Raw genomic sequence first — 11,754 nt, forward strand, 5'->3', positions numbered from 1 at the left:
CACGTAAGGTGACACAGTTCTGCTTCAGACTGCAAATCTGCAAAAAACATTTCTGCAGCATGTATGCCACAACATTGCCGTATGCTGGGCTCAGACGACAGGAGTTTTGATGTTTAATGTTTAATGTTGCTGTAGCACACACATCTCATGGGGAAGCAGATGTAAAGCAGTGAGGTTAAACAACGTGTTGTATTTGCAATACTTTGCAATAAGTAAGTCTGCATGAGACAACAGTTCTGCAGTTAGAGGTGGAGGGGAAATCCTAACCATCAATATCTGTAAACAGCGAATGTTAAGTCGCAAAGGCTGGATTGTTTACTGCTGCTTCGCAACTCGATCAGCTCCTCTGGTTCTGGTGTAATCATTATCTGAATGATATAGTTTGAAATTATTTCTTTTCTTTTTTTCAAACATGTTTGAACACATGAAACTTAAAGCCAGGGTGAAACCGATCGACTGAGCTTTGATTTATTGAACAACGCTGACAGAATTTATTCCACACAAAGCAAGTTTATTTGATTGGGACCTTTTAAAAAAAAACAAAACAAAGGTAATTGAAAGTGAGTGACACGGCAGAGAAATCGGAGTGTTTTTTTTCGCACTTCACATCCCTTTGTGTGTTTGTGTGTGTGTGTGTTTCTTTGTCTGTCTCCATCATCACCAGAAAATGTTACTGCTGACTTTGTCTCTTGTAGAGCCTCTCAGCAGTGGAGATGTTCACAGGCAGCGCTAACTCATGTCACATTTATTTCCCTCGACAGTGGAGGAAAATTAGAGCAACCCCCTGCCTGTTAGTTTTTAAATGGGCCTAATGTGCCTGTGAAATCGGCTGCATTCAGGTGAAATAACGCAAGTTAAACCGATTGTCTCTATCTGCCACACAGAGATTCTTCTGCCTCCCCCACAATTGTTTGCTGTCATTACTTTCCCATTAGCATCATTTCAGCAACTAAACATTTCACATTATCATTTTTAGATGCAGAATATGCCCTCATAGCATTCCTTTGCAACTGAAGTGAACCCAGAGTGCTGCATCTATGACATTAAACTAATGGAACTTATTCTTGAGAGCAAACAAAACAACTCACTTGCATTTGTTATATTACATTGTTTTTTAGTGAGTGGTTAAAACTGGAAACAAAGTACAGAGTCCAGAGAAATGTCATATCTTTATTAAAAGGCGATGAGGACATACAAACAACCACAAGTAAAATAATATACCATTCAGTGAGGAGTAAATGGAGATAGAAGTGGTAGATGGATAGTGGTATGCGCTTTTATTTATGGTACGGACCGTGATGAAGGCTTTATTTATTAAGCATATATTGCAGAAGTGTCCTCGTCCTTGAGTTGAGTGTCACTTCACTTTCATCTGACTCTACTGAAAAACCTTCTTACATCTGTGGGGGCTTTAACCGTCCACAGTTTTTCAGAATTATTAACATTTAAATTGATGTTGGCCCATGTGGGCCAACATCAATTTAACAGTTAATGAACTGCACGTACATCAAAATACATTCCTGATTAAAAACGTCTTCTTCTCATGTAATGAACTTAATGGGAATCAAAGACTAAGACCATGTAGAAGTGTTTCTCATGTTATGTGTTAGTATGTTTATCTTAGTGGATAAACACATTTCAGTGAAATATGTGGACTCACGTGACCAATCTTGATACAAAAGGCCACAGGCTGTTTTAGCAACACATACTATTTCCAGCACCACAGGAATATATACAGGATACCTCCCTGCACACACACAGTGTTCATAACATACATGTGTGTTATCGTGCCTGTGCCTGAATTATTTAAAGGCTCAATTATTTACAAGGGTCACATTTCCTTCATTAAATTGTAAATGCAGCACATTTAATACAAAGATGCAACCCAGGGTGAACAGCACAATCACAAAGTCAAATGAAATCAAACAGTAATAAAAAACTATTGGTCTAATAAATTAAATACAATTTCAATATTTAAATACAAATAATAATAATAAAAAGTAATAAATACAATTGAGCTGGCTGTGCTGATGTCTATGGGGAGGGTGTTCCATCATCTGGGGCCATAAAAAAGATAAAGCCCCCTCTTGTGACACACTTTTATTAAAGGAAGGCAGAAGAGGATTTGAAGGTTTTTGTTGGTATAAAAAGTCAGATGTTCTGTAGTTGTTGGGCCTTTTGTCATTTCCAACACTTTCATGTGCAGGCGGCAAAGCACCATCCACTCTGTTTTTTAGCCATGATCTTTGCTTATGCACAAGTAATTGGTTAGCTGACCTCAGAGCTGTGGCAGGAGTCTGAAAGGGCGAAAGACCCTGAACAGGTTGCCAGTCCATCACAGGGCCAACATGTCGAGATGAACAACCATTCACTCGCACATTCACACCTTCAGTTAATCAGTCAGGTGGGTTTTATTGCCATTTCAACCATATACACTGTACATGGTGAAACGGGATCAAGTTGGTGCTACATTCAACAGTGCAAGACAGTGTAAATAAACACATTCAGTGCAGACAGATACAACAGTCAGACATAACAGTGCAAGGGACTTGTAACAGCGCAATTATCTGTCAGATATGTTTAAAGTAAGTGAGCTAGTTGAGAGTAAGAATACCATGAGGGAAAAAAGCAATAGGTAAAAGTGCATGAGTGCTGTACTGTAGAATGTTCCATTGACTTCTGCATGTTTTAGACTGAGGGAGGAAACTGGAGTACCCTGAGAAAACCAATGCACACACTGGGGGAACGTGCAAACTCCACAAAAAATGTTCCGCTATCTAATCGGGATTCGAACTGGGGACTATCTTGCTGTGAGGCAACAGTGCAAGCCACTCATCTGCCGTGTGCCTCCAACAAATAATAACATTTGCAAATGAATTCTAAAATAATCAGGGAGCCAATGTAAGGAGGCCAGTGAAATTTTGATTAAATCAAAGACAGATAAATTAATTGTGCCACTGAATAAAAAGGAGCTGATGTATCCTTTCATAGTTTTCTCGCTGTCTCTCTTCGTAGACTTTGCAGAACCTCTTACTCTGCCCTCCATGATGGATCCTGGTCCCTCCACCAGTGACAGCCCCATGGGTGCCACGCCTCTGAGCAACTCGCCCCCTGAGGAGAGCATCGCCATCCTCACTTCTATGGGCTTCCCTCGCACTCACAGCATCCAGGCACTGAAAGCCACGGTCAGTCTGCTGCCCACTCTGTCCATGTTTGTTCTCAGTGCTAATCTATCACTCTTTCTCATTAGCATGGCACTGATGCTTGTTTTTTATATTTTCTTCTTCTTATAATTTGTTTTACTATTACCGTCAGCTGATAATTCTTAATCCTCAACACTTCTTATTGAAAGTATTCTGTTTACTGCTTATCAACCTCATTTTTTGAGTAATTACATTTGCTGCTGCAGACACCTGGGACCCTAACATTTTTTTTTTCCCCTGTGGCTGTATTGTGTCAGTGGCAGCGATAACAATGATTTGTTTGTAATAAACAGAGGGAGAACTGGGCAGGCGGCATGGGTGATTGTTGCAATTTCTGAACTGATTAAAAAGTCTTCTCTGGGTAGTGATTATGTCCTCTTCGGTTTCTCATTGAAACATTTAATAATTACACGGACAAAAAAAAAATAGTCAGACCCAGGCAACAGAATAACAGGGGACCAAGAACCACCCACACAGGTAGATAGACTCTTAGAAGAGCAGGAAAAAAAACAGACACACGACAAGCGAATTCTCTGAACCACAAATGTTGTTAGGCAAAAAAAGGGAGGACAAAAGAGAGAAGAAATCAATTGCAATAAAACGGTTATTCATTTCATTGTTCAAGTATGTAATTAAACTGAACGACTAACAGAAAAAAATCACACCCCTAAAAGAAGAAATTAAGACTGGACAATAAAAACATTGAGGTTAAGATGTTGTGACAAATAGGATGGTGCTTGAAAATAAGCAACAAGATGCTCTGACACTTTTAAATAGTCTTGGCTTTACTTATTTGCTTTCCAAACTATAAATTGAATAGTGATTAAAGATATCTGCTCTACATAGTGTTTACAAATAGTCCCAGTTGCATAAAGACTCCTCTGCTGATGCAGCCTTTCAGGTTTAGGAACAGACCTGCTTCAGTGGGTGTGGAGCCAGTTTATCACATCTCACAGAATGTAACATGTAAAAACACACAATGCAAATTAGATTTTTTTTATGTGAATAAAAGAAAATACAGTTATTCCACAGTTGGCAGCTTATTCATCTTGAAATGGCCCCTGATTCTCATGTCTCGTATTTCAAACTGCGTTGTTAGCACAAATCTGAGAGGACACAGAAATAGACACCTGGCTTCCTTGTTTATTGTCTCTAATGTCACCAAACTTCCCACCTGCCATGATGTTGTTGAAGTGGAAAAAATGAACACTTATTCCCCATGAGGATGATGGAGGTGTAAAGCAGAGAAAGGTCTCAGGGTTGGTTTATTATTAGCCCAAAATCTGGAGGTGAAACTTTTTTCTCTCCAACCTCTGTGACCTGATAGAGGGAGAAACCGAAAAAGCAAAAACAATCCACTTGCCCATGTGCTCCTCAGACAGTTCTCATGGAATCACACCTCTACTTCAGATTAAAAGCAAACATCCTCAGAGGGAATTAAGCACAGATGATGCCAGATGCCGTCTCGGTGATAAATGTTTGCATAAAAATAGCTAATGATGAGCAAGTTAAAATGAGCAGAGTTTGATTGAGAGCCAACAAAGGGAGAAAACAAGATACATTTCTAATCCTCAACCCTGATTGTATCACCCTATGCAATCACTTTACAGGTCTTATGCCTGCTATATGATGACATTGTTTCCTGGCATGCCAAGTATTTTTTATTTCAAGCGTTTGTGCAGATGCAGCCATTATGTTACTGTCAGATATGTATTGCTTTACATAGTAACAACAATGTCCTTCTGCAGACTGTGTCCAAAATGGCAAGAGTTTTAGAATTAGTGGTGAGACTCACAAAGGGAGGACTCCTCAATTTACCTCCCCCATCCCCAAGTGTGCCCGGGAATTATGGTGGCCCTCGCAAACCAATAAGGATGTAAACACTCTTGCACAACTCTCTTCACTCTTCCATTCTCTCTGCCGTTTTCTCCTCTTTCTTTATAGTTGGTTTATGCATCAGGCTTATGTGTTTATGTGTTCATGTGTTTTTCCTCATTTGCCTAGTAAGAATCCTCTTTCTGGCACAAAATGCATGTCCGTTCAGCTTGTGGTAGAAACATAGTGGCCATTGAACTCTACATTTTACACACCTTTTAAATATAAAAACGTTAGCACTGTGCTATATTTAGGTTTTTCTGTGTAAATGTCTGTGAAACTATATCGTAAAGGGTATTTTCAATACTCTACAGAACAATAACCTTGAACGAGCACTTGACTGGATCTTCACCCACCCGGAGGAAGAGGAGAGTGATGTCCTTTCAGACATGGCTGACACAGAACCCAATGACAATGCTTTCTTCAATGCCAACTCACACAGCGACTCTACACTTTCTCCAGACAGAGAAACATTGGGGCCTCGAGTCAAAGATGGACCAGGACGTGAGTGACTGATTCATGATTGATTTCACTGATCGTTGTATTCCTGTCTTTCTTGACTTGATTTCTAACTGAGCCTCACTGACAGAAACGTGACGTATTCAGAGGTTGACTTTAATTAACCTTAACAACAGAGTTTGGGTATAAACTGTGGTCACATTTTACAGCTCAGAGTGAGCATGGTTATCTGGACAGAGACCCAGCAGGAACATGTGGTATATTATTTAATTACAACCACAGATTTGGCTTATCATCAAATTAAAATGGTGGACATAAAAAACCTTTTTTTAACCTGCATGTCATGAACTTCCATAAGTGAGTTTACCCTTAACCATAATTATTGTCCTGCTCTGCCTGACCAAATTAAAACACAAGACATGATTCAGACCAGACCTAAAGTTTTAACTCACAAACGGTTTGCATAATGACATACTAATGTGTGATGATTTTTAAAATCTGTTTTCGAACACTAATCAGATGCTTAGAAACATTTTTTTTTCGTAATTTGTTCATTGCCCCTATCTTTTATTAAAAAAGTGTAAGGGATTTTGGTGAACAAATTCACCACCAGTTTGGTACAAAATACTATTTATTTGACACTAATACAAGGCTTTGACGGGCGGCCTGAGCTAATGGAATGGATATGTGATATACTTTGTGTTTTTTAGTTTTAGGTTCTAAAGAATTGCAATAATCCATCCATCCATAGCCTTAACATTTAACCTCACCCTAACCATACATCATGTCTACACCTTTAAATGGAATCATTTATGTTATGGGGACCTGCTTTGTAAAAAAGTGTCAATGCTCTGGTATCCCATACCACCAAAGATGCAGAGAAGTGACATTTTCACCACATTGGTTGCAGTGGTTACAGCACTGATTTAGCTACAGTCCTCTCCTCCTGCAGCCCCACAGCAGGAGTCTTTCTGTTCTTCTTAGCTACTACCAAAGGCAATAATGAAGGAGCAGGTGCAGTTTTTCAATTTTGCTAACACTGCTAACAGCACATCTGGCCATATTTATAGAGTTTAAAAGAAATCAGTCTTTACTCTATAATTTTCACAGTTGTAATTCTCTCAAATGTTCGCCGCTCACTTTTAAACATGTAGAATGTGTGAAGAGGAGAATTTCTGCCTTTGCTTTACATGCATTTTACTGCATGCCTGAGTACTTGCTTTTCTTTGTGACACAGGCATTAGCCTTTCCATATATCGTCAAATATAAAATACGGGGTATTTTGTCAGCGTAGGTAGGTATGAGTTTTGTGAAGGATTTAGTTCATCGTGTAGCAGAGCAGGTTAACACATATTTCCTTAGCACGCCTCTGTACTGGAAGTCATTTACATGTATTTTGAATGCAGAGTGTGGCTTTTAATCCCATTTTTAGTTGCATTTAATTACACTCTGTCTTCTGTCCACCTCATCATTTAGAATTTTTCTCTTCACTCTTCACATACCATATTTACTATAAAATAGATTCAAAATAAGCAGTGTATGTTTTTTTTTTTTTTGATATTTAAGATTAGTTGTATGATAAATCTGAACCATTACAATATTATTTGTGATGTGTCTAACTGACAGAGCCTTTCTATTTTGTTTCATGCACCTTTGTGGAGGATTTGTAAAGTTTGGGCTCATAGTCAGTCTGCAGTTAAAATCACTGATTGATTTTTCTTGCTGTCCCATTTTAATATTGAAAACATGGCTGTGGTAAATCATCGCATTCTATTTCTTTTGTTTTTTTCTCCTCTTTTCAGGCTATGAGCTTTTTGCCTTCATTAGCCACATGGGAGCATCCACAATGTCTGGACATTATGTTTGTCACATCAAAAAGGAGGGAAGGTGGGTTGCACACAGTTTTGCTAAATAATGTGCAATATAATGTACATGTACAGTATATAGTTACTGTTGTACAGAGGCAATTTTGCATATTTTCAATCAAAATGCAGGATGTTGCTGTTCATAATGCATTTGTCTCCATTCACATCAACTACATGAGATGTCCAACCATACATTTTGTACCACTTTACTCTCCACATGAGGGTTATGGGCACTGGTGACCATCTTGCTGTAAGGCACCAGTGCCAGCAACTGGACCGCCATGAGACCTCAAGCAAAATTAAATTAAAACCGAAAATATGTTGCCTCCGTTAGTCAGAATATTATTTAGAATCAGTCTGCTTATTTAGACTGATTGTAACAAAATGATATACTCCTTACCTCCATACTTATACATGTACCTTCTTCTAATGTTCCTCCTCTTGCAGGTGGGTGATCTACAATGACCAGAAAGTGTGTTTGTCAGAAAGGCCTCCAAAAGACTTGGGCTACATCTACTTTTACCATCGACTGTCGAGCAGTTAAACTAATAGTTAGCACATCCACCCTGCAACCTTTGAAGAACAGCGATCAGAAGACTGGCAGACAACTCTATTAACATCTGTAGTGGAAATGATGGAAATCCTCTCAGACCAGCTGCTCGCTGTACTGTGATGTCATTCAGGAGCAACCAAGAACACTGGTCAGAAAGGGAAAGCAATGTGCTTTTTGTGCATCTGTGTTACGTCATGCTTTAAATGTATATTTCAGTGTTTATGTTTAAAAGGACATTTTCTCGACGGCGTAGGTACGAAGGGATGTGTGCAATTTCAACTTCTGGACTTCTCTGGACACACAAAAATGTCACATATAAGATCCTATTGTTTCTGCTCTATGCCTTCAGCTACTGTGCCACTATTTTCAAAGTGGCACATTTTATAACTATATTTTCTAGTGGCAGTGCTTCACTGCCAGCCCTAAAATGCTCTGGATCTGTGATAGCGAAACAAATAATGACTGTGTTGTTTGTTGGTGGCTTTTCAAATTACTTTGAAAATATTCTGCTTGGGTTACGGAGAGACATTAGCGTCATACTTTGCGCATATTTCATAACGAAGGGAATGAAAACTAAGAAGGCCATGAGATGGTGTTGAATGTGACACTATCGCTGGCTCAATAATGGCCCAGACTTTCTCCGGTTTTACTTGGAGATGGTGCACACATTTGTCAGTTTTAATGAGGAACTTAATGCACCGTGGTACACTGGCTGAGTTATCAGGATAGAAGTATTATCTCCTTCCCGAGCACTTTTTTGACACACATAAGTTAATATTCTGCACCAGATGCTGTAGAATTGGACTTTTTTTTCACCACATACAAGCAATTGAATGTCACATCAAATTTCTACTATAGTCTGCTGAAACTGTCATTCCTTAAAGAGATTGACGCCTAAAGCTGCTCTTAATTTCTGATTGCTGTCACCATTGTTCTCAGTGTTCAAGTAAGTCATATCGTAGCCCCTAACCCTGCATTCAACCCATTTTTTTTAACAGGTTTTGCTCAAATTGCAAAGTATTTGCATAGTGGGCAAAACGAAACTCTCAGCTGCAGCTGGTCCACTTTTGTTTCTTTAATCATGTTGACGGATTCAGACTGTGACCCAAAAGTTAAAATGAATGTTTCCTTTGACCTAATGGTACTTTTTACAGGTCAGTTAATGTTGATGTTTACCATTATGATAAAAGCTGCACAATTACCAGTGTCTCCTCTGCACATGCATCCCTCTGCTAACAGACATGGTTCAGTGTTGAATATATCTTGGTGCTCACTGTTACCAAAACCTCCTTTTTTTCATTAATACCTGGAAACCAGTGAGACTAGGCTGTTCAGTCACCACGACCTCATGCTGGATTATCTAATGATGCTGTACTCTCAGTGCTGTCTATAAACAGCAGCTCACTGTCTGTTGTCAGATCCTCCTGTCTACTATTATGTGCCTGGAACTAGACTTGAATCTGGTTTGAATGTTACATATCAAAAAAGTAGACTAATATCACAAAGAGCCGGTGTTTTGTCAGTGACGTGGACACTTAAAGGTCCAGTGTGTTGACTGTAGAGTGCGAGAAGTGAAGGATTCCTCTGCTCGCGCACTCCTTTCCCCAAACACATCAGGGAGCAATGGTGGCCTTTGCATACCAGAAAGGATGCAGCCATTTCCACTTTGTTCATCTCTTTATGTTTCTGGTGTATGTGGGCGGAGCTATTCTTTGTCTGCTTCAGAACACGCAAGTTCAGGCTACTGTAGAAACGTGGTGACACAAGATGGTGGCCTCCGTAAAGAACTTTTCCAACAGTGTACATAAAAAGTTTCTTCCAAGGCTTTGAAAACAAAGTACACGTGAAAACATACACGTATGCAAAGCCTCCTAAATATTACACACTGGACCTTTTATTCCAATTTGATGACCTGTGATCAAACTTCGGTGCACATATTGTGTTTTAAAGGGGAGTTCTGCTGAAAAGTGACTTTCACAGTGTTATATTGCGCTGATGAAATTTAACATTTAAGGTGACTTTGGAGCCTTCACTTTTGATGTTACAGAAAAGGAAAATCATTTGGCCATAAAAAGACATTTCTCAAGAGAGTTGAAAGAAGAAAAACTGGAAGGAGCAACTGAAAGTCTTTCAATGTTTTTCAAATGAAACAGAAGACTGTCTTTTCTTGTAGGATAAAAAAATAAAAATACTTTATAAGTACTCAGATTAACATCTTACTTTACAGAATAAAATCATATTTCTGAAGCGCTCTTCTTTAACAACACTGTCTAGACACCGATTTTAATAAATCCTGACCTCTCTTCATCAGATATTACTTGACAAACTGCTACAGTGTGCTTGTCTGTGCGGCAGGAAATTCTATAATGTTTCTATGCAAGTCTTGTGTTTCTGCGATTAAAAAAGGATAATTATTTCCCCTCAGAAACTGAATGTGTCCTGTCAAAACCCTGGGTGATGAAGTTGTCGCCTTGCTTAATGATGTTTAGTCCTGCGTCTTCAGATATCCTGTGCAATTCATTTCATTTCTCCGCACCTTTGTTCCCCCTCAGTCTCCTGATTATGTTATTGTCTTTTTTTTTTGTCTTTTTATTTCAGCTTTCCCTCGAGCTCAGTCTCTTCCATTCTTCCTCTTTACGTTGTTAAAACGTATCAGTTTAATTTGCCACAAAAAGGCTTTGTCACTGTCAGCATGTGCACTAGACGTTGACATTTAGTCATTTGGATTGTGCCATTGTACTTTTGTGAGTTTTGTTCTCTTTTCTCATTTAACTAAATGTCAAAAAAAAAAGAAAGAAAAAAGATTCACCTGTTTTTACTGGGTTGCCTTTTTGCATACAAGTTTGTGCCAGTTCTGTAGTTCTTATTACATAGTTTCCCTGAAGGGTTTATTTTAAGTTGACTTTTGTAATGTCTGCATTTATCCATACATGGCTTAGGTGTATGTGAATAGAATCATTATGACAGTACAGTGGCACTGTTTACTTACGATTTTTTGGATAATTGAATAAACTACACTTTTGTGAAGACTTGGCTTCTTTAACAATGGAACTTCAGTGAAAGTGTTGACTTGAAAAAAATGAGACACAAGAGCGTAGATTATATAACAACCGTTTATTTTAAAAGATTACTTTCATATTGGACGCTTTAAAGGTGCTAATGCTTTCCTTGTGATTATACAGGAAGAGTAATATGCATTATAGTGTTTCAATAAACCAACTACTGTATATAAAGTATATATTTTCTAAGTTCATTCATCAAAATAGCATTTTTATTCATACATGTGATGCATTGATAAATACCAAAACAAATTACCTCTGTACACATGTTGAATTAAAGGAGTGAAGACAGGAATGTACACATGTAGTGATAACTTTCACAAACCCCAACCAGTGAAGCCATTTTATAAAGGCTTTGGAGAGTGTGCCGATGACAAAGATTTATGATTTAAGTACATACACACAGAGTATCTCCAGTATTCATTCTACCTCAGAAGAATTCCTGAATTGAATGTGTTGCAACCTGCAGAAAGCTAGAAATAAGATACTTCACAAATCAATATATTTGAAAACGTCGTTATTTTGACACGTTATTTCATTCTGCTTCTTTTCATAATAATATTTCTATTTAATTCCCATAACTAACATGATTATATATATATTTTTTTTATTTTAATGTCTTTGTCAATCAACACAAACTGGTCAAAGACTAGTTGTTTCAACTAACTAATCACACCTGTATTAACCTATATTAAAATGCTCTAAAGCAGTCAAATGAAATAATTCTTTTTATCGTTATA

At 38.2% G+C, this 11,754-nt stretch overlaps 1 protein-coding gene across 3 annotated transcripts in view; it reads left to right on the top strand.

Annotated features, from left to right (window-relative positions):
• Positions 1-10,982, top strand: part of usp13 (ubiquitin specific peptidase 13) — a 30,807-nt gene extending 19,825 nt beyond the window's left edge. For all 3 annotated transcript variants that reach the window (XM_058637372.1, XM_058637374.1, XM_058637373.1), the window contains exons 18-21: positions 3,016-3,185; positions 5,393-5,582; positions 7,340-7,424; positions 7,850-10,982. In XM_058637372.1, coding sequence (XP_058493355.1) covers positions 3,016-3,185; positions 5,393-5,582; positions 7,340-7,424; positions 7,850-7,946 — 542 coding nt within the window. In that variant the 3' untranslated portion in view covers positions 7,947-10,982. The remainder of the gene's footprint in view (positions 1-3,015; positions 3,186-5,392; positions 5,583-7,339; positions 7,425-7,849) is intronic.
• Positions 10,983-11,754: the final 772 nt, after the last annotated feature.

The sequence above is a fragment of the Solea solea genome, chromosome 9, assembly GCF_958295425.1.
Source record: "Solea solea chromosome 9, fSolSol10.1, whole genome shotgun sequence".
NCBI lineage: Eukaryota > Metazoa > Chordata > Actinopteri > Pleuronectiformes > Soleidae > Solea > Solea solea.